Here is a 23729-nt window from a genome sequence, read left to right as displayed (position 1 = left end):
GACACAATGAGAAGATCAAACCTAAGGATAATAGGTATAGAAGAGAGTGAAGACTCCCAACTTAAAGGACCAATATATATCTTCAACAAAATTATAGAAGAAAACTTCCCTAACCTAAAGAAAGAGATGTCCATGAACATACAAGAACCCTATAGAACTCCAAATAGACTGGACCAGAAAAGAAATTCCTCCTGTCACACAATAATCAAAACACCAAATGCATTAAACAAAAGAAGAATTTTAAGTGCAGTAAGGGAAAAAGGTCAAGTAACATATAAAGGCAGACCTATTAGAATTACACCAGACTTCTCACCAAAGACTATGAAAGCTAGAAGATCCTGGGCAGATGTCATACAGACCCTAAGAGAACACAAATGCCAGCCCAGGCTCCTATACCCAGCAAAACTCTCAATTACCATAGATGGAGAAAACAAGATATTCCATGACAAAACAAAATTTACACAATATCTTTCCACACATCCAGTCCTACAAAGGATAATAAATGGAAAACAGCAACATAAGGAGCAAAACTACACTCTAGAAGAAGCAAGAAAGTAATCTTTCAACAAACCCACACAAACCTAATTCCACCTCTAACAACAAAAGTAACAGGAAGTAACAATTACTTTTCTTAATATCTTAATATCAAAATTAATATTACCAACATATCCTAATCGATTGAAATAAAAAAAAATATGAGGAATTAGAAATTTGTTGCCTGTCATCCAGTGGTCTCTCTAATTTGGTAATTGGAGAAACAGGTCCAATATTGTACAATCCATATATATTTTCTGCTTGTTTGTACATGATAGTATCTTGCTGGGTTCCACATAATGGTCTTGAAATCAGGCTTCTCCTATCTCAGCCTCTCTATTAGTAGGATTGTTTATTTGATGTTTTTACTCTATACTATGGATTTCAGAACAGCTTACATATTTCAAAAACTTATACAGCCAAAAGAAACATAGACAATTAACTTGGGAGGTGGCTTGTAAGAGAACAACAAAGAGTGGGACTGAATGCTTTGCTTGATGTTTGTAACTCTTGTATCAAGTTTGAAGAAGAGGATTTTATAAGTTACTCTTTCTCTGAGATGAATGCTTTTCAAAATCATCACAGCCAATGAACCAGATTCTTACCCTCACCTAATGTCTGTGCCACCCTCCAAGCAGAACCATTGTTCATTGAAACAGTTGGTGACTGACTTCATGGATAGACCATCTTAATAAACACACCATTTCTTAAATGAATGTAACCTGTTCTCTGTGGGCTGAGAATGATGACAATCACTCAAGTCAAATAGCTTTAACCATTGCAGGAAGTCTATACCCAAAACTCGTGCCTACAATTCATTCCCTGATGCAGCAGAACTCTCAACTCTCAGTTTAGGTATGATGGAGGTAAAATCCTTTGGTGATGTGAGGGTCATTGAAGGACAGCCTTATTATAATGAACTCCAGTGTCTAAAAACTGTTATTTTGGGCTTGTACCACAGTAAGAGCCAAGATTTTAAGCTCTACTAAAAACAAAACAAAGAAACAAAAAGATTTTGTTTATGTTCATTTAAAAAATACTAATAGTGATATATTATTTTAAAATATACAGTTAAGCCAGGCGGTGGTGGCACACGCCTTTAATCCCAATGCTTGGGAGACAGAGGCAGGTGGATTTCTGAGTTCGAGGCCAGCCTGGTCTACAGAGTGACTTCCAGGACAGCCTAGACTATATAGAAAAACCTTGTCTCAAAAAACCAAGAAAAAAAAAGACTTTAAAATATACAGTTAATATATTTGGAGTTATTTATATTGAGACAAATGTATATATTTTCAGTATTGGTGTAGACAAGCATCTACATAAGACTGTTCAATTGATTGTTGTTTTATATCAAACAATTTTTATAATACTCATTTTTATTGTTACAATATTTTATAAATTTTAAAGAATATGACAAAATAAAAAAAACAAAAGGTTAAAAATAATAATAATAATAAAAAGAAGATAGTTCTTCATACTAAGTCTTTTGAAAATACTCAGAGCCTGGAGGAGCAGTACAGAGAAAAATGCAGAAGGCAAGGGAGGGGCCTTTGACATTGGAAGACACCTCTGAGGCAGCCTTTTTCTACTTCTCTCTGTCTCTCTGACCCACTTCCCCCTAGACAACCTTACTCTTTCTCTCTTTTATTTTCAAGATCCTTTGCTTATGTATTGTGGGCATGTGACTAATGTTTTTTCCCTTTGCAGACTAAATTAAAAGTCACAGACTGTCCATCTTGTTTTTAATACTACACAGCCTAGGACCCCATAAGAGATGTGAACTTGGCCCTGGCCCATGTCCTGTATTTCCCTAACTGGTTCAGTGGCTTCATTATGATCAACAGAGGAAATAATGGGGCAAGAACAGCATCCACTGTGTATCGGATCTTGTGCAAAGCCACTGAAATTATCTCTCTTCATCTTTGTGGCAGCCCCAGGAGGCAGCTTTTATTGCTCTCGTTTTATAGATGAGGATACAAAACTCTAAGTACAATTAAGAAAGTCACCTACACACTCATGACTAGTCACATGATGAGCTGTGAGGGAAGATTTGCATGTGTAGATTGAATTAAGAGTCCCCAATGTTTCCGATAATTTCCCCCCAGCTTTATTAACAGAAAAGACTCTTGAAAATCTTCTTGGAGTGTCCATTGATTTGTTTAGGACTCTCCTGAGAGATGAGCGTGTAATTCACACAGCCGTTTGTCTAAATTAGATTGTTAGATTGTAGATCTAATAAGTGTATACTGATGGATGTGATGCCTTTGAGCAAATTAGTTGACAAGGGAGAAAAAAGAAAAAAGAAAAACCAAAGGCATTTCCTTGCAACCTGAGGCCCGGTCTGTGAACTAGTGTTTCTGCCTGACCTCAGTTTGCCAGCTTCAGATTCCACCCCCTTGTTCCAAGGGGCTCTTTGGAGTCTGAGCTCAGGAAGCTCAGCCCCTCGGGAGGGTTGCTCTGGGATTTGAGGCAAATACGAGTTTGAATTGTGGCTTTTTTTTTTTTTTTTTGCAGGCCTACAATGGGCACCACCAAGCCTTGGAGGTCCTTCTCCAGTCCCTAGTAGACCTGGACATCAGGGATGAGAAAGGCCGGACAGCCCTGTACCTAGCTGCTTTCAAGGGACACACAGAGTGTGTGGAAGCACTTGTTAACCAGGGCGCATCCATCTTTGTAAAAGACAATGTCACCAAAAGAACTCCACTTCACGCCTCAGGTAGGTCTTGTTTATTCCTGGATTTTGCAACTCATGTACAGAGTTAAATAAAAGGGTAAAATGTGGCAAGGTGGCTTCACAGGCTTAATGGAATTAATGGCATTATAAGACTGTTTTTGCAAAGGGGCTAGCCGACAAGGAGCTAATAATAAATACATCCTTCTATCAACCTGCACACTGCTTTACTCCATTTTCACTTTGACCCTTGCCGCACCTGATACCGAAGCAGAAACCCTTAACGAGAACATGTGCACATCAGTCAGCAAGTGATGCGGCTTTTCTGGAATGTTTCTACAGTACATATGAAGGGACACTTCCAGGTGCGCACACCTATGCAGGCAAGTTGGAAGACTCTCTGGCCCTGCTAAAGCCTAAGTGTCTTTTGCCTCAGGCAACTCCATGGTGATAGCCTTTGAGAAGCACAGAATAGGACATTTTTCAAGCAAGTGGAAAGTGGGCGTGGTCTCATAGAGGAAGTAAAGGAATGAGAACACATCTCTAAGAGATTCGCATGATTCTCATTAGTTGAATGTTTCCTAGGAATGCTACGCAGTTGGGTATGTTTCTGTCAGAACTGATGAGGTGCTCAGTAGGTGAAGATTCTTGTTGCAAGGCTGATGGCCTGAGTTTGATTCTTGTGAACCCACATGGCAGAAGAGAGAACTGACTCCCTCAAGTTGTCCTTGGATCTTTACATGCATACCTTGACAAATGCACAACAAAATAGATACAAATGTAATTAGTTATTTGTTTAAAAAAAAAACAAGCCAGAAGTACATTTCTATCTATATCTCTTAACTTCCAAGCCACTGAAGAGGCACCATACAAAAATAGAGAAAGCCTACCTGTTGCCTAGCTGTCTAGAAAGAGTTATCACCAGGAAAGACTCAGTAATGGCTGGTCTGGCCAATTATAAACCTTTGTTTCCACCAGGATTTTCGCTTCTTAGGGCATGCATTCCTTGCTATTATTGTCAAAATCAAATTTGCTCATTTTAAAGATTGGTTGCCTATTAATAAGCCAGGCAACCCACTTTGTTACTATGTAATTCCTAACAATTGCAAATGGCCTGGATTGATTGTGGAAGGTTGCCCTTAAAATTCGTGAATAATTAAAAAACAAAACAAAGCAAAACAAAACTAGTGACTAATGAAGGCCCATCCTCACCCATTTGCCACTGTGATATAGGTGTGGTCCAAGGGTTCCCCCTGGTGGTCAAGGAGACTCACTCTTGATTTGCCTCACGCCATCTATTAAAAAGACAGGCTGTCATTCATTTAACTGTTCTCCACAAAATGTCTGCTGGACAGGATCTTCACCCTGTGATTTGAGGATCAGCTTAGCCAGATTTTTATTTTTCAGTTCACTTGGGAGGCCAGTTCCTTTGGTTGAGACCTCAAGTACCCTCTGGTACCCTCAGAGTACCGTGAGGAGGGGCAGCCAGAATGAACATCTGTGGTTTTAGCACAGATAAACACAGTGACAGTTGCAGTATAAAAAAAATGGCTGTCAGAGACTGAGCCGGTTTCACGGAGAGCTGGAGCTGGCAGGTCACAGCTCACAATGCTAATATCGTTTTTGCTAGAAGGCAATTTGGGGGGACACAGTGTGTGGGAATCCAAGGAGAGCTGAGGTTGCCACTCTGAAGGGTGGGTGGGCTTAGATTTTCCTTAGGGCTGTGAGCTCAGTTCAGACAACTAAGTAAAGAGCAAAAGCCTCACTGTAGATGATTTGTGACGCACTGGATGACCAATGTGAACCCAGATGGCTTTTTTCTTATGTTTAGCCAGAAATGAAATATCCTTGCAATGATTCTGAGCATTAAAGAATATCAAATCTATCAAATTGATACAGAAAGAAAAGCCAAGTCCTATTGATCCTGTTCCTTGAACCATGGCTGAGGGGATTTAGCTGTCAGTCCTATGCCAATCTTTTCCTTTTAGGGATACATTAAACTCCCTGAAAATTTCAACAAGGTAACGGACTTTTGTATAATTTTGAGACTGACAGCCGAGGTAGCTGAGATAAGATATTGCCTGGAACTTAATCCCTAATATTTCCTCCCAGTGTGTATGTATCAGCGGATGCTGAGAACGAGCTGAACGGCATGGCTCATAACATGTGGGCATTGCTCCTGCTGTGCATTTGATTGGTGTCGATGAATGTGAGCTAATCCTAATAAGTGTTGTTCCAGAAAACTGTGGAAGTTAAATTACCATTCTTTAATGACTGGCAAGCAATTAAAATGACTGTAAAACAGCTCTGAGAGGAACATTTCTCAACATAGCCTAATTGTATCCATTCAATGCTCTCACCATATCCAGAGCAAGGGAAGCTTGGTGTCCTTTGTGGGGTGTGTATTGTTCAGAGAGTAAGCCAGGAACAGAATGTTAAGGATATTCATCCTCATCTTATCCCCTGAGTAGATTCCTTGACAGCTGTAAGGCTTTTCAAAGGTTCTCCTCAACACACCAGGGGAAACGCCTTATTGTAGAGGAGGGGTTTATCGTACCCTGAGATTTGCCTCCCAACATCCATTTAGAGGCTACCACCTCCTAAAGGAACATGTTCAGTTACGCACAGAGCACATCCTGGTACTCGTCCCCAGCTGTGTGAGGCAGACATGGCCTCGGGGTCACACTGCATTTCCTGCCCACTGCTGGGTAGGTGGAGCACCTCAGGGTCAGCAGCCCTAACTAGGGACCTGAAGATCTCTGGGTTGTCACCCAGCAGGGTGAGAGGGGACAGTAGCTGCACCTGCTGCAGCACTCTGAAGACGCTGCAAGGGCAAGGCTGTGGTTTGAGCATCACCAACACCACAGAGTTCCCGTGCTGGTGAAGAGGGACCACCCAGGCTGTGCATATTCTTCTGGTTTGGTGTTCTATGTTCAGCCACCACTAACCAATGATGGCTGTAGCTGGGATATGGAACTTAGACTTCACCACTCTGTTCTTCCTCCTCCTCCTCCCATCCCTGTTCCCTTCTCCTTTTTAGAAAGAGCTGGAGATGGGCTAGACACAGGATGGTTATATGGAAGTGGAGTGGACTGATACATGGGGACACTTACAAGCCCCTACACAGAGATAAGAAAGGACAGAGAGCTTAAGAAACTCTGGAGACAGAAAGGAGAAGGCAAAGATGGAAGTGTATGGATAAAAAGAAAGGGGGGAGACAGGGTTTCCCTGAGCCTCCTGGGCCATCTTGAACTGGAAGCCAGGACTATCCATTAGCAGCAGTGAGAAATAACTGACTTGAAGTCCACAAATTTCACTGGGAGAGAGAATCTGCAGTGTTGGTTTATGTAAAAAAAAAAAAAAAAAAAAAAAAAACTCTATCATTTTCTTTTTCAGTTATTAACGGTCACACACTGTGTTTGAGGCTACTACTTGAAACAGCAGACAACCCGGAAGTGGTTGATGTGAAAGATGCCAAGGGACAGTAAGTGTTTTCATGTTGGCTTTCTGGTCACAAGAGCTGACTGGTTGGCTTGTTGAGCAGTGGGTAGGGACGACTGCTGAGTTCTAGGATAGTACCTCTCTGCGAAACTCATGGGTCGGGAGCCTCCAACACTGAGGTGTAGCCACCAGAGCATGTACTGAAGGGAAGCTTCATCTCTTAATGACTCACCTCTTAATGACACCGAGCGCCTTTTTATCCCTGCTGTGGCCGTGCTTCCCAGGTGTTAGTGTTTCCTTTCTTCCTACCTTTGACATTTAAAGCTACCACTTACTCACTTTCTAATAACGGCAAAAAGGCAGACCTCAAGAGTTGGTTTCTGTCCTGGAAATAATAAAGAATTCCTTCAGATCGTTGTCATCTCCTGAGTTTGTTTTCAGTTTCTGTCTCTTGGCCTAGTCTTCACCTGGGCTTTTCTTACAAATAGAAAGTGCAGACAGAAAGGCTCTAGGTCTGTCCCCAGGCACATGAGCTTGGGTGACAGCTAGAGCGGGGCCCTGGTCTTTTTTCTACACTGGTCAGACCTAGCTTTCAAAGCATGGAAGCTCTTTCCATCCAGGCAAATCTTGAGCAGAGTCCAACGTCAATTGCTGGGAAAGCAGGGCTCCCTTGACAGAGGCAAAAGGCTCTTCTGCACGTGCACATGCCCCAGCACGGAGTTGGCACGGAGTGGTTGCCCCACACTTTTGAAAATGTTAGAGTTAATGTGACTGCCCTGGTGTGTTAGCTACCATTCCATGTGGCCCTGAGAACAGAAGTAGATCACTTGTTCTACATGGCATGGAGTAGAGAATTAGAAACATAGGAAATACTGGGAAATTTGTAATAGAAAGAGACCTCTCCTCTCACTGGAAGTAGTTTTTGATTCCCTTTTAAAACACTGGTTTCTCTCTCCTAGAACCCCGCTGATGCTCGCAGTAGCATATGGACACATTGATGCTGTTTCATTATTACTTGAAAAGGAAGCAAATGTAGATGCTGTTGACATAGTGGGATGCACAGCTTTACATAGAGGGGTATGTACATCTTTCTCTGCTTCGGTCAGGTACCTCTCCAATGAGCTGGCTTTAGTTTTCCCTGTGTGAGGCTTTAGGGGAGAAGATGTTTCATAATATATCCAGTTAGCCTCACAGTCAAAATGAAATTACAGAATTGTATACAGTGACACAAATGAAAGCTCCAGTTTGGTCCTGCTCTTAGGATTTTGTGTTAGACTGTGATAATAGATACATGGGTACCTACTTACTGTTGAGGGATCAGCTCTCCTTTCTGATTACAAAATGCATATTGCAGAAAATTTGCAAAGCTATTTTTTACATACAGAAAAAGAAAATCAAAATCACCAGCAATCATACTTCCTAGAGATAATCACATTTAATATACACATGCAGGAGCTCAGGCAGGCAGACACACACACACACACACACACACACACACACACACTATGGTCTTTCTCTTAGTATAGATAAAGGACCATTCTCCATGGCTTTAAATACTCTTCTGCCGTGGTCATTTGTAATGCTCCATGTATGCAGCTGCCAGAATGGATTCAGTGATCACCTGGTTTTGAGCAGTCACACTGTTTCCATTGCTCAGGAATGTCTGTTTAGGGTAACCTGCTGTGCATGTTAGCTTAGACCAGCAGACTCTCTGGGGCAGCCTAAGAGTGGAATAGGCTGTGCTCTCTTGCTCTGTGTACTGACTCTCTGAGATATTTCCAGAATGCATCCCCATACCCACTGCATCATTGTGCTGTCTCTTTAGTACGGGGCAACCTATGAGGTCATTGTTTCTCTGCCCTTTCATAGTGAGTATACTGAGTCAGAGAAAGGCAGACTCACTTATGTCCATCGGGGGTGGGCAGCCAGGATTTAACATACTCCCCCTTGATTCTAAAGCTGATATTTTTCTAATATGTCATGATACTGTCTGTAGTTAAGTCTGGAGAGATAACTCCAAAAATACTTCTCCTGGGCTTTTCTGGTAAGGATTTTGCTAGAGTTGTTTTGCCTCCTACCTCTTAGGCCAGGCCGGGGGGAGACCTTCCATTCTCAACAGTGCTAGCCCCAGCCAACTGAGATTTGTTTTGCGCTTTAATTGCCACATGCCAGATTATGACAGGACACGAGGAATGTGTGCAAATGTTGCTGGAACAAGAAGCGTCAATCCTCTGTAAAGACTCCAGAGGGAGGACACCCCTGCACTATGCGGCCGCTCGGGGCCACGCCACATGGCTGAACGAATTGCTCCAGATGGCACTTTCTGAAGAGGACTGTTGTCTCAAAGACAACCAGGGATACACACCGCTGCACTGGGCTTGTTACAATGGTGAGTTGAGTCAAATGTCATCTGAGTGATTCCGCTAGACTTTCTGGCCTCGCGCCTCTGTGGCCTCAGTGGAGGCGAGAACATTGCTGTACGCTGTGGTTGCCAGTGTCTGCACCCCAGACATGGCTTTTGTCTGTCTTACGTTGTTTTAAACATGATGCTGACTAAAGTTTAGTTTGCTTCCTTCTTCCTGCGACACGTAACTCCTCATCGGAGTCACCAGTGGACTTAAGCAATTGTAATCAGAGTTTCTGATCTGTCCCAGATGACCAGGAACCACATGAAGTATTAAAACAATGAAGGTAAAAACAAAACAGCATACAGTATATAGTTCCTGTCACACTTAAACGCCAGTGGACGTGTAGTTTAGATTTTGGCATTTCTCTTTTAATATTCACATTCCACATTTGCTTTGTTGTACTTACTACTTGGAATATTCATTTTTTTTTTATTTCAGTTATTCGGAAGAAAAGAGAAATGAGTGCTAATTGAACCAATTCACTGATTGAAGTGGGCTGAGGATATGGCTTTGCTTGTAGAGCGTGCGTGTCTAGCATGCATAAAGCCCCAGTTCAGTCCCCAGCATTGCATCAAAACTGTTAGGTGTGATGGCAGTGCTGTAACCCCAGCACCCAGCAGGTAGAGGCAGAGGGAGCAGAAATCCAAAGCTACTGTCAGCCGTAGAACAACTTCAAGGTCAGCCTGAGCTACCTGAAATCCTGTCACAAAATTAAAGGAAAACTAAGATAACATTTTCTATTTCCACCTGGTGCTGGTGGCGCACACCTTTAATCCCAGCACTTGGGAGGCAGAGACAGATGGATTTCTGAGTTCGAGGCCAGCCTGGTCTACAGAGTGAGTTCCAGGACAGCCAGGGCTATACAGAGAAACCCTGTCTCGAAAAAACCAAAAAACAAAAAACAAAAAACATTTCCTATTTCCAAACCCACTCTCTGATATAATTTTGTACAGATGTCTCATAATTTTTCCTCTTAGATTATAACTAAAAAATATGTGTATACTTTAAGTAGAATTATATTCCAAGTCTTATCTCATAGCTTTCTTTCCTTTTTATTAGTGCTCCCTTAAAATCACACTGTAGGCTATCCTTAGACACCATATGCACCAATATATAGTTTTAATAGTAATATACTAATAGCTACACGCACTTGCACATATACTCAACATTTACACACACGTACATTCCTCAGAACTTGCTTTTTATTCAACCAGGTCTTCTTCTGATGGACTTTTAGATTAATTTTAGGATTTTTTTCCTACCATAAATACTGTGGTAGTTTGTGTTCATACTGTAACATGAAAAAAAAAATCTCATTAAATATCCAGAAGTGAATTTTTTTAAATAAAAGGTATGTTTTTAAATTGTAAGGAATAATATTTTGCACAAAAGGTTGCCCTAATGTGATAAAAGTATTTTTCCTGCAACTTTGCCAGCCCACTGTGATTCTACATCTTTATTTTTGGTAACTTTTTCTTTGTTGCTTAAATTTGCATCTCATAATGTACTGCCATATTTATTGGCTATTGTTCCCTCTCCGAAGGTGGCCTCTCACCCATGCCTGCTTCTCCTTGATGAACAGCTTACCTCTTCCCTTGCATCTGTAGGAGCAGGATGTCTTAGCTGTGTGAATCTTCTGCATTGTGTGTTGAGAGTGTTTCTTTTCCTTGTTTTGAATGCCTTTTTCCATGCAGATGTTCTGAGGTTTTGTGTGGTTGAATCTATTTTGCAGTGTCTCCATAACCAGCCTTAAGAAGATCTTGTATTCCCTAAGATAATGGGTATCTCCTACGAATATTTCCAACTCTGCTTCTGCGACTTTATATTTGCATTTCAGTTCCACTAGGATTTTTAATCCAGAAGTTGTGATTATATTTTCTGAGAAGAGTTTCTGTGCTCAGTTACACCGAGTTAAAGTTAAAACTGCCTGTGCTTTCATTAGTCTTCTCATTCATTGGTTCTGCCTTAGTAAAAAATTTATTTTTGTTCCTCTTCTACCATTGGCCAACCGTTTTTTACCTAAAATAATTTTTTAACCTTCAACCTGTGAGCTCTCTCTGGCAAGGGAGAATCCACAACAGGAAAGGAAAAAGTACGGAAGGGTGCTGAATCTGAGGGCAGACACAGGCTGGTCACAGACCACATCCTCTCCCTGGGGGTTGACTTTCTGCTGCTGAGCCTTTCCAGGTGTGGGCAAAGCAAAGCAGACTTTTCCCCAAGCATCCCCTCTTCCATCCCAAGCATCCCCTCTTCCATCCCAAGCATCCCCTCTTCCATCCCAAGCATCCCCTCTTCTATCCCAAGCATCCCCTCTTCTATCCCATCATCCCCTCTTCTATCCCAAGCATCCCCTCTTCCATCCCAAGCATCCCCTCTTCTATCCCAAGCATCCCCTCTTCCATCCCAAGCATCCCCTCTTCCATCCCAAGCATCCCCTCTTCCATCCCAAGCATCCCTTCTTCCATCCCAAGCATCCCCTCTTTCATCCCAAGCATCCCCTCTTCCATCCCAAGCATCCCCTCTTCCATCCCAAGCATCCCCTCTTCCATCCCAAGCATCCCCTCTTCCATCCCAAGCATCCCCTCTTCCATCCCAAGCATCCCCTCTTCCATCCCAAGCATCCTCTCTTCCATCCCAAGCATCCTCTCTTCCATCCCAAGCATCCCCTCTTCCATCACAAGCATCCCCTCTTCCATCCCAAGCATCTTCTCTTCTATCCCAAGCATCCTCTCTTCCAGGATTCTAGAGCAGCCTCCCTCTCGGTCCGAGTTCCAAGCTGCCCAGGTCCTCTCTACTAGGCAATGTTGAGAGTGGCATGTCACTCTCCAGGTTCAGCTGTGCAGATTTAGTCTTCCCACTGAGGAATGGAAGGTGCATGTGTTGTCCTAAGTTGGTCCTTTCAAGGTTCATAACATGAATACAGAGGCTAAGATGGTTTATGACCACTGGGTGATGTTGGAGGCAAATAGAAAGCTGGACAATGCCACTTACTTGCTAAGGCTTTCATATGCTTCTTAGTCCTTCCAAAAACACTATAACATGTCTCTTTAGTTACAAAAAAAGTTTTGTATGTACTTGAACATTTTGAACCGCCCACATGGGAACTTTGACTAAATTAGCTCTGAGGTCAGTCAAGAAGAGGTTCTGGGATTATGATCTGTGTTAAGACCAACTAGCCAGCCATACCTTCCTGCCTCAGAATTGCACTACACATTCCAAAGTATGCTCAGGTCCCTGATAAAGTCACATCATCTGTGACATGGGTGGATATGTACAGGAAACTGCGGCCCCCAAAGAGTCACAAACAAATTCTCAGATCATATACAAATAAAATAGGCTGTGCTGGGTAGTTTTAGGTCAACTTAAAACAAAGTAGAGTCATTTGGGAAGAGAGAATCTCAATTGAGAAAATGCCCCCAGCCACTTGGCCTGTGGGTAAGCCTACAGTAGATTTTCTTGATTAATAGTTGATGTGGGAGGGCCCAACTCACTGAGCAGCAGCACCCTGCTCTGATGGTCCCGAGTACTATAAAGAGCAGGCTGAGCAAGCCATGAAGAGTGAGCCAGGGTCAGCTTTCTTCCATGGCCTCTCCTATTGTTCCTGCCCCGACTTCCCTGGATGCTGGGCTTTGACAAGCTGTAAATTGAAATAAACCCTTTCCTTCCCAAGTCGCTTTTGGTCATGGTGCTTTAGCACAGCATTGGAAACCTTAGTTGTAAAGAGTCTCCCGTCATTGGTGCTCACCACAGTGCCTCACATTTCCACATTTATTCATTACTCACTTTAAAATGCTCAGTGGGTGCCTACAGTGATCAGACTCCGCTGCAAACACAGCCATGGTGGTTTATTTACATTTAGAGCCTTCTTCATTGTTTTCTACAAGGCACATGCCCCTTCACTTGAGTACTTAACAGTAAGTTATTTGTATGAGTGAAAGGAAATTCCCCTATTTTAACCACAGGAAAATTGAGACCTGTTTATGTTAGGGTTCTATAAAGAGCTGAGGGTGAGTAGAATCTATTCTGCCTGCAGATGAGGTGGCTCCTTAATCTCTCTCCACCAGGCCATATGGCCTTCACTGTTTGATTTGTTCATTACATCTCAGAACACCTGTGAGCATAGTTAATAACATTTTAGCATTTTGTTAGCTTTATTCTACAGAGAACAAGCATTCAGCTCAACACCTAATGGGGAATTAAAACCAAACCAAATCAAACACAACAACAACAACAAATAAACAAACAAACACCAGACCACATTGTGGTCTAAAACACCAGACCACATTGACCAAAGTTTGTTTCTTTCTTGTGAGCTCTCTAAATTTGTTTATTCCTTGCAGGTAATGAAAACTGCATAGAGGTACTTTTGGAGCAAAAATGTTTTCGAAAATTTATCGGTAATCCCTTCACTCCACTGCACTGTGCAATGTAAGTAGAAACTCTGGAAAGGCAATGCAGCCACCTCTGTCCCTTTAACCGCGCGTAGAAAAAGTGCCTTTTTAATGGGTGGAAAAAGCATTTAGATTGCAGATAAGACTAATATATTCTATTCTGCTGCTAAAGACAAATAGCCCTGCTAGCAAAGCATGCAGCTCGTGTTAATGATTCTCTAGAAGCCAGTCTTCCAGGGTGACTCATGTACCACATGGGGAAACTGAAGGGGGTGGTCTGAGAGGCATGGTTCATAGATGTGAAGAGACCTTCAGCGGTAGGCCCCATCTTCAGCGGTAGGCCCCATCGCCCGGTAAACTCTGGAAAACTAAGTCAAGGTTGAAACTAATATATCTGTAGCTGGTTAGAAATTTTCTACCAGGAAGACTTTTCCTATAATTCTTCATCATCCTCATCATTCTTCCTCCTCCTCCTCCTCCTCCTCCTCCTCCTCCTCCTCTGCTCCTCCTCCTCTTCTCCTCCTCATTTTCCTTCTCCTCCTCCTTTCCAAATTTGTTATTGCAAGTTCATAGAGAGAAATGTTGTTTAGAGACTGCAGTGACCTTAAGTCAGAGTCCTGAGAGTCAGCCTGGGGTGCAAAACTTGAAGGCGCCTTGTCTTTATATTGTCTGTGGGCTCCGTGTGAAGCTGGGTCATTTGACTGGGAAGATACTAGAGGCATGAAATCCAATCAGTACAGAAAGAGTAAGTAAGAAAGAATCAGAGTGGTGTTAGGGGCTGGAGAGATAGATCAGCGCTTGAGAGGCCTTGCTGCTCTTACAGAAGATGCAGACTTGGTTCCCAGCACCCACACAGTGGCTAACAGCCATCCAGACCAGTTTCATGGGATCTAGTGCCTTCCTCTGGCATCCTCTGGCACTAGGTACACATGCAGTACCCATATGTACATGCAGGAAAAGCACCGATACCCATAAAATAAAAACGAACAAACCTTTAAAATACTAACCAGGATGACTTCATGTGTGAAGGATCTATGTCTTTTCCACTTTGATATCTGGATGTCCCCTACTTGGGACCTCATGTGAGTGGTGCTCCAGGGGCTCTTACAAACACAGAGGTCCTTAATGGAAGCAGTGGAGGGGTTGGCTCAGTGTACGCTATTGTAGCATGTCACAAAGCTTGGCATCTGATTTCTAAAAATAAATCAAATTGTTGGATATGCAGTGCTTGTAAAGATGAGGTGTGAAGGACTATATAATTTTAATGAGCTTTTTAATACTGAGATCTATTTTCATTTCAGAATAAATGGTCATGAGAGCTGTGCATCGTTGCTCCTGGGGGCCATAGATTCCAGCATTGTCAGCTGTCGGGATGACAAAGGCAGGTAAGCGATGCAAGGTCTTGAGGCTCAGCTGTTGTTTTGAATTGTAGAGTAGTAAACCATTTGCTTTTATGTTTATATAAACTTACTTTTGGTAGTGATAAGAATTGAATTCAGGGCCTGAGATAAGCCAAGAAGTACCACTGAGCTACATCCCCAGCCCTTAGTGTTTAGAGTCTTGCTGTATAGCTCAGGCTGGCCTTGAACTAGCTATGAAGCCCAGGCTAGCCTCAAACTCATAATCTTCCTGACTGTATACATGCACAATCCTTGGCCGAAAGAAAATATTTTTTAATTGAAAAAGTAAGGCATAGTATGTTTTAAAATCAAGTATTATAAAGGGTGTAGACTTATAGAAATTGTCCTTCTCGGTCTAGAGTCTCAAGTCTCTACTTTATAGAAAGCAAGTATATAATCGGTTCCTCCCACTGTTTGTGTTCTCTTAAACAAATCTGCATATGTCTGCAAAGTAGACATAAAATAAATGTATGGATCATTTATATGTAATTGGACTTTATATAACCATGTTCTACTTTTAGTGTGTATATGTGTGTGTATATGTATATGTGTGTGTGTATATATATAATGTATATCCTGGAGATCTTTCCATACCAAATATAAAAATTTACCTTGCCTTGTAAAGCTGCACATTATTTCATTGAATGAATACATAGCATGTTGCATACCTGACTTCTTTAGAAGAATATTCATATTGCTTTCGATATTCTGCTATTTCTATTAAGTGGCCCAGTGTACACTCACATGTGAACCTGTTTACATGGGCAAGTGTATATGGGAGATGGAATTCTAGGAATGAAGTTATTTCATCAAGGCTAACACTTTTCCCCCTTGATGAGAAATGTCCAGCTGCCCTCCCCAGAAAGCCACCATCTGTATTAGATGATGCAGGCTTTTAACGCTTTTAGCTAACCAACCAATTAGCTACAAGGTTAACCTTTAATGTTAAAAGTATCTGTCTGCTAGATGAGTGGGAACTCACCAGAACTCAAGATTAAAAGATCAGAAAGAGGGCTAGGGAGAGGGCTCAGAGGTTAAGAGCACTGACTGCTCTTCCAGAGGTCCTAAGTTCAGTTCCCAGCAACCACATGGTGGCTCACAACCATCTGTAATGGGACAGGATGCCTTCTTCTGGTGTGTCTGAAGACAGCTACAATGTACTCATATACATAAAATAAATAATTATTTTTTAAAAGGTCAGAAAGACACTAATTTCCTTATCAGGGTCTTGCATAAGTCTCCCCTCGAAGTCTAAGTGGTACCGTTCATTTAGTTGATACTTGAGTAACCACCCTAAGTAGTTCTTTCTAAGAACTAAGGTCATCTCTGTCAGCCAAGAAGCTTTAAATCTTTAGAAAACACCATACACGTGTTTCTCGGTAGTTTCTGCAGATAAAGTTGAAAGGCAATAAATCCATCTATGTTTGAAACCTTCAGAACAACCCTCCATGCCGCAGCCTTCGGTGATCATGCGGAGTGCTTGCAGCTGCTTCTGAGACACGACGCTCAAGTGAATGCCGTAGATAATTCAGGGAAAACAGCGCTGATGATGGCTGCTGCGAACGGGCAGGCAGGCGCTGTGGGTATGTACTTAGGCTGTGGACAGGAGCCCAGCACTGTTCTAGCATGGACATCCGAAGGGGGCCAGTTTACTGAAGTCGCCCATGAACTCAGTCATCTCCAGCTCTTTGTAACTGTATCACTGGAGGACTGCATCCAAGTAAGCTAACACTTGAGTGAAATTGCCCAACGTTTAGAAACAAAATAGCAGAATCATCTTGCCTGGAAATCCCGATACTGCATTTAGCTTCAGCCTGGAGGCTGAGGACTGGTGGAAGAACACATCTCTGCAGGGAATCCACACTAGCCCACCCAGCACCCATTTGAGTGGAACAAATCTGACAGCAAACTATTCCTTAATTACAAATGTTAAAAATTATTGTGATCCATATTCATTTATGTTGTTTCGTAGCCACGTTGGACTGTGTGATTGGTATGCAGTCTAAGTAACTTTCTTTTGGCTTTGTCTGTAGATATTTTGGTGAACAGTGCCCAGGCTGACCTGACTGTGAAGGATAAGGACTTGAATACTCCCTTACACCTGGCTATCAGTAAAGTATGTAATGGGTTTAAGTCACGGTTGTCTGCTGTTGTAATCAGAACAATAGTACCTGGGACGTCTGTCCATCTGGAACCTACATAGCATGGACTTTGCTTAGAAGGCCATTTCTCAGGATGCTGTCAGTTGTACATGAAAATGAAGTTAGAGAAGAAAGGGGCAATGCAGTAAAAAAATATTGAAAAAGAATCCCTGTTGCAGGGTTTCTTCCCACCTTAGACCATTTGTGTTCTTGTATTAAAGACATACACAGCCTTTATATTTTAATATGCCTTAGGCAGCACGGTGCTGTCAGAATCTACCTTTCTTTATATCTGTAAGTATAACCCCATTATTACTTACTATGTTTCATCTGGGCTACTCTTAGCTCCAACTAGGCAGCCCTCTGGGCCATGTTCTCTAGGCCCTTAGCCCATAGAGGCTCGCTCTCTCCTGCATGTTCTTTTTCTATCCCTGTGGCAGCTTCTTCTCTTCCCCTCTGCTCCTTCCACTAAGGACATCAAACCTCAACCCCACATATTTCTTTTCTCCTCAGCTATTGGCTGTTCGCATCTTTATTCACTGTCTTAGCTAGGATTTTACTGCTGTGAACAGACACCATGACCAAGGCAAGTCTTATAAAGGACAACATTTAACTGGGCCTGGCTTCCAGGTTCAGAGGTTCAGTCAAGGCAGGAACATGGCAGCATCCAGGCAGGCATGGTGCAGGAGGAGCTGAGATTCTACATCTTCATCTGAAGGTTGCTAGCAGAATACTAACTTCCAGGGAGCTAAGACTAGGGTATTAAAGCCCGGTCCCACAGTGACACACCTACTCCATCAAAGCCACACCTCTTCCAACAAGGCCACACCTCCAAATTGGTCCAAGTTTATGCAAACAGTCAGATTCACCAATCATAATCAACCGGAGGCAGGGTCACTCAGTGTCCTACTTGCAGACCCATTGTCTTGGGCAAACAGCCTTGGGGGCTCCAAATTAACATTAGAATACAAGCAACTTTAGGCCAACCCACTACAGGGCAGAATTCTGGGTTGATGGATGCCACTGATCAAAGCAGAATAAGAAGACACATTTCTCACACTTACCACATTCTACCTGTCTTGATGCTGTTTCTCTGGTTGTAGTTTCACATTTTGATACCATACAGCAGGTTAGGACATTAGCTGTATGGCTTATAAACTCTAAACAGTTTCCACTGAGTTTTGTTTGAAGGCATTGTGAGAGCAGAGCCCAGATCATGGAACTGCGAAGCAATATTCATGCACAAAACACACTGTCTATGTGCGCTGTTACTGTTTCTTCATGCATGTATCAGTCAATGCAAAGGGTGTGGTAGATTTTTTTTCTCCCATACGTACAAATGCCTATGTGTGTGATTTTCACAAAGTGAATTATATTATATATAGGTCCCAGTTGGCACCACTGGTATTGGAAGTCTCAGCCATTCCTCTCATTGGCTATATTTTGTGTTCATTCTCTGGAAAGAACATGGAAAAATCAAAAGTGCTCAGAATCTGGAAGTTAATGTCAAAGCACAGTGTGTTAATAATGGGAACTACAGTGTTTTTCAGACAGCCTTACTTAAAGGAATCACTTGAGAATGCCATTAAAATCAGATTCTCACCAGGTATGATGGTGCGTGCCTCTGACCCTAACACTCTAGAGGCTGAGCAGGGAGGATCTCAGGGTTCAAAGCCAGCCTGAGCTACATAGTAAGACCATATCACAAAAAAATTAAGCCTAACTTGGCCTAAGATTTTTTTTCTTTTTTGTTGTAGACAGAATTTTACCACCCACCCCCCGTGTATGTGTGTCCATCTACTGATCCATCTGTCCATCCCAGAGACAGTCAACATCTCTAACATCTCTAACTCCTAGATGATACTAACAATGGTTGCCTATTCCCTTCATTAGCAAAGGCTTAGTAACCAAGACCCTAGACTTAATCGTTGATATTTTAATTATCAAGCATCTATTGCCATATTATGATCCAGAGATACCTGCATTTTTTGGTTAAGGAAACATACAATATACAGGTCTCCGGTGTCATGGTAACTCTAGAAGTGGATCACTGGAGTAGTAACTGAAGGCTTGAAGGAGGAGGAAAATGTATGTTTAAAAGGCAGTGCTGAAATATTCAAAGGATGCTGTTGAATCTGCACCCACCCCCATCATTCTCTGACCTAGCTAGGTTTGTACTTGCTTTTACTCTCTGGACATTAATTTTAAAATTACCTTGGAAATATTCATACTAAGTATGAATATTTTAGATCAGTTACATGTTAAACAAGTCATAATAAGCCCCATGTAGAAAATTAAGAGTATCTTGGGCCCACTTACTTTTTAGAAAGGAATTACTCAGAAAATAGTCTTGAATGTTTTCAGGCAGAGGAAGCTGGTACTCAATTGAAAGTACAATCAAGTAAGCATTCAGAAGCTTTTTTATATCTCTGTCTCATGTTTCTTTCTCTCTCTCTCTTTTTTTTTTTTTTAAAAATCAGGGCCATGAGAAATGTGCCTTGTTAATACTTGACAAGATACAAGACGAGAGCCTTATCAACGCGAAGAACAGTGCACTGCAGACGTGAGTGTGACAATTGTAGCTCCACTTGGGCCCAGAGTCACAGGATTTTACTTGTATTTATTCTTTGGGAGTTTCTTACATGTGTACAGTGAAATATAGCCATATCCACCACCATTTTCCTCTTCCAACTCCTCCCAGATCCCCTTAACACATCCCTGTCACAATTAACCATTTTTTCAATTAACCCTTTACATCCAGTTTGTGTGCATTCATATAGACCATCCACTGGAGCATGGGAAACCTACCAGTGGCTTCATCCACCAACAATGACTCTCTCCTTGCCCCACTGCAACCCCAGCTATTGACTGCAAACAACCCCCTCAGGAAGGGGCAGGGCCTAGCCTAGTGATCATTCATCTCATCCATGTTGGGATTTTGCCTGGATTGATCTTGTACAAGTCATATGCAGTTAAGCACAGCTACTTCTCAGATTCATTGGTTGGGTCATGTTCCAAAGACAGCATGCCACAGCTCTTCTCCCCATCTGCTTCTTCCCTGAGGTGTTCCCTGAGCCTTGGCCTGTGGGGGGGAGGGGGTGATAAAGATCCCTTACTGGGAAAGGGGCCAGAGTTATAGTATTTATCCAACACCTATTAAGAGCCTGACACATGCTAGTCTAACTCTGAGAAGTAGAGCAGTGATAGGTGCCAACCTAGCTTCACCTTCAAGAAGTTTATGTATCCACACCTGCAGTGTTGACTAGAGATGCATGATTTTAGGTAGAACTCTTATTTTGATATGACTCACAGTATTTGTAAGATCTTTGTTCTCCTTACCAGTGTTGCTGTACTTCATAATAAATTTAGTGAGTTTTTAGAAAAATCTTCTGGGCTTATGAACTGACACATTTGGGGAAAGTGTTTGTTTTATGTATTAGTGTTATGTTGTCTGACTGGAAAACATCAAGTTTATAAATCAGGTTCCCAGAATATATTCGAACAGTTTCTAAGCTATTTGTTGTAATTATATTTTAATATAATTCAGTGTAACCCTTAGTGTGAAGGATCTAAAAGCTGTTTCATTTTCTATTTTGGGAGATTACTTGTGCATTTGTTTTAAAGGCAAAGAATATTAGAGGTTTTTTTTTTTTCTTTTAAGATTGTTAAAGGACCTGGCACACTATACTGAGTGCAAGACTCTTTTACAAGGTGCTATATATAATTCAGTGAGACATCTATGAGCATGTAATAATAAAAAGATCTGAGAGTATATGTTGATACCACTTATCCCAATGAACTGTGTGAAATGGGGACTCAAATTAGCCAGTGAAGGGCCTTTAACAGAATACAGCTGAGCTTGACTGCTTCTTCCGGTCTCCTCTGTACTATCACCAAGACTGTTTAAGATGTAGGCTATTTATAACACTGCAGAGAGATCTGGGCCAAACACATAAGAATAACTGAATCAATAGTACCTGGAAAAGATATGGTCAACATGTCTCTTCTCAAAAGCAAAAATAGCCATGTGCTATTTGTAGATTCTTAAGTGTAGCTTCCTTTTAGTGACATAAGTTAACCAAATGTCATTTTTTTTTTTTACTAAGAATTGGTCTCCTTTTGGGGTATATCAGATACCTCAAAGAATCATAAAGAGAAAATGCTTATTAGGCTCATAGTTTTGTGTTTCAGTTCGTGATTGGTTGGCCCCTTTGCTTTGCATGAGGCAGCACATTTTGCCAGGAACCTGTAGCTATTCACCCACAGGACAAAATAAAAGTGGGAAGGACTAGGATCTTACAGTGCCTTCAAAGACATTTGGCAGTGACCTGAAAATTCTCACTGGGCCCCACAGAATCTTGCAGGATCTGCCATCTCTCTCCTCCACCAAGCCTAGGGACCAAACCTTTAGCATGCAGACCTTTGAAAGGTCCCAGATATACCACTCATAGAAACACTATCAAAGCTGATATTCAGTGTTGTCTTTCAGACCCCTCCATATCGCTGCACGCAATGGCTTGAAGGTGGTAGTTGAGGAGTTGCTGGCCAAAGGTGCCTGCGTACTTGCTGTAGATGAAAATGGTAAGTAAGAAAAATTAAGAGTTGATGCAGATTGTGTTGGTTGAAGCCAGAGGACAGTGAGAGAGATAGGGGTTGCTTAAGAGCCAGTAAGAGTTTTCTTTCCCTTAGAAAGTGTCTTGTGTGTAAGAAATCAATCCCAGGTAATATGTCCCATCTGTCTTTCTGTACAACATGCTGTCTCCCGGTAGCCCACCATTGCTCTCTATGTTGCATGTAACATTACCAGCTGAGCATATTTCAGTCAAAAACCTTTCAGTTTGGCCTTGGGAATTGCAACTGCATACACTAAGGAGTAAAAAGAAACACATATCCTTAGTACACACTCCATGCCTCTATGGAGACAGCTTCGCATATCAGTTCGTTCCGAGTTCAATTTTCTTTGTAAAGTATGTATCAGGACTCACATTCTTCATAGGGAAGGCTGAGGAACATGAACACAATGTTTTAACTAAGGTCTAGGCTGGACGTTTCTCCTGTCATTTATGACTTGCCTTCCCTAAATGAGCTAATTCTTATTATAAGCTTTCCTCTCTCCTTCTACAACATTATAAAAACTAGAATCCTACCAAAAGACCTATGCATGTACAATGCCTCTTAACCCTGGGAAGCAAAAGAGGAACTCATGGGTATTTATGAATTGAGTAATTTTTGCAGTGTGACATCTAATTAAAGTATTCTGGTATGTTAATGCTACTCAATTAACTGCTTAATACAGGTACTGGAATTAGCAGCCCATGCCTATTTCTCAGAAGCAAGCAGCCACAGTAACATCTTAGCGGCCCTATGTATCCTAGCCTGTACCCTGCTCTCTTCCCCCAACATGACTCACCTAGGAAGTGCAGGGAGTTCTTTTGACCCTATCTCCTTTGTTCTCCACCTTTTCTTCCTCAACCTTGATCAGCACTATATACCTTAAGCTTAGCATGAAGGCGTCTACTTGTTTTTCTCCAAAATGGAGATCCTAGAATAAGTGGGTGTCATCATGCTCTTAGCTCTATCCAGTCTGTATCTATAGATACAGGAGCTCTACGTCACTAGAGCCTGCCTTTCTTAGAGTTTTCTCTGTGCCCAGTGGCTGGAAATGTTTGGAGACCATTCTGTATGACACTGCACTAATAATCCCTTCACTCGTCACCTCCAGCCCAGGAATGAAGTGTTTAAAACACTGACCCTTTCATTCGTTTTCACTCTGTAAAGATGAATAATCTCTTTGGAGCTGAGGGTGCAGAGAGCTTTCATGTCCAGTGACGGGAGACAACAACCAGCTTTTATCAGAACAGATCCTCCGATTGGCTGAGAAAGCTCACAGCTCATTGTGGAAGGGGATCTTTGGCCAAAAGAATAAAAGATGGATAAGGATAGCAAGTACAGCTAAAGGGCATCTCAATCCTTAGGTTGTGTGTTGGGGTCCAGCTTTCTCATGAGTTTTTGAAGCTTCAAGACTGAATGGTAGTGTCACATAACTATGGCAAACAGTCATTTGTCCCAAATTTATGGTGGTTCAGGTTTGTGGCTTTAGTTAGCGAGGTGACTTTTTTTTTAAGGTCTGTGGAAATTCTCTTAAATGGTCATTTCTGACAACCAGCCTCCTGTGTCTGATCTCTTCAGATGGTTTCCAGGTTTTTGGTTTGTTTGTTTGGTTTGGTTTGGTTTTTAGAGTAGTAAATTGGTGTGTGCTTTCTATGACGTCTATATAAAGTGACATCAGTTACTGGTTTTACCCTTTCTGCTAGACACATACACGTGTCATGGGGAATGGCTAATGTCAGAATGAGGGTCCTCTGCCAGGTGGGCTGCTCATTGTGCACTCTCTGTGAGAACTCCCTCTCGGATGTCCTATTGCTAGTTTTTGTGGCTTGTGTCACCTAGGTCCCTTCCTTGCCATGTGTTTCTGTCCTCTAGATGAATGCTGGAATTTGCCTTACTTAGGATGCTCCTGTGCTTTCTGTAGACTTACGAGCCAAAGCCAAACCCAGAACCTCCATGAAATGTCACGCGCTCCCTGTCCCACTCAAGTCTCACCCCCAGCATGACTTGTGAGAAGTAACTCCTCTTACCTGGCATGAATTCTAACTCAGCATGCATCTCCACTCACAAGGTTGTAGGAGATGTACTGTGGAATGCCATGCAGCTCTGGATCCCCAGGACTAACCACTGCCTTG

At 42.1% G+C, this 23729-nt stretch overlaps 1 protein-coding gene across 9 annotated transcripts in view; it reads left to right on the top strand.

Annotated features, from left to right (window-relative positions):
• Positions 1–23729, top strand: part of Ankrd44 (ankyrin repeat domain 44) — a 290453-nt gene that overhangs the window by 257644 nt on the left and 9080 nt on the right. For 8 of the 9 annotated variants that reach the window (XM_031367511.1, XM_031367509.1, XM_031367508.1 and 5 more), the window contains exons 18-27: positions 3049–3250; positions 6602–6689; positions 7606–7723; positions 8819–9035; positions 13395–13482; positions 14747–14830; positions 16283–16428; positions 16879–16961; positions 19467–19549; positions 21476–21567. In XM_031367511.1, coding sequence (XP_031223371.1) covers positions 3049–3250; positions 6602–6689; positions 7606–7723; positions 8819–9035; positions 13395–13482; positions 14747–14830; positions 16283–16428; positions 16879–16961; positions 19467–19549; positions 21476–21567 — 1201 coding nt within the window. Of the gene's footprint in view, positions 1–3048; positions 3251–6601; positions 6690–7605; positions 7724–8818; positions 9036–13394; positions 13483–14746; positions 14831–16282; positions 16429–16878; positions 16962–19466; positions 19550–21475; positions 21568–23518; positions 23728–23729 lie in introns of those variants that run through there. The other variant, XM_031367505.1, reaches the window with a different exon arrangement.

The sequence above is a fragment of the Mastomys coucha genome, unplaced genomic scaffold (genome assembly GCF_008632895.1).
Source record: "Mastomys coucha isolate ucsf_1 unplaced genomic scaffold, UCSF_Mcou_1 pScaffold14, whole genome shotgun sequence".
NCBI classification, from domain to species: domain Eukaryota; kingdom Metazoa; phylum Chordata; class Mammalia; order Rodentia; family Muridae; genus Mastomys; species Mastomys coucha.
The sequence above is the reverse complement of the archived record's forward strand: the minus strand, read 5'-3'. Positions and strand labels throughout refer to the sequence as shown.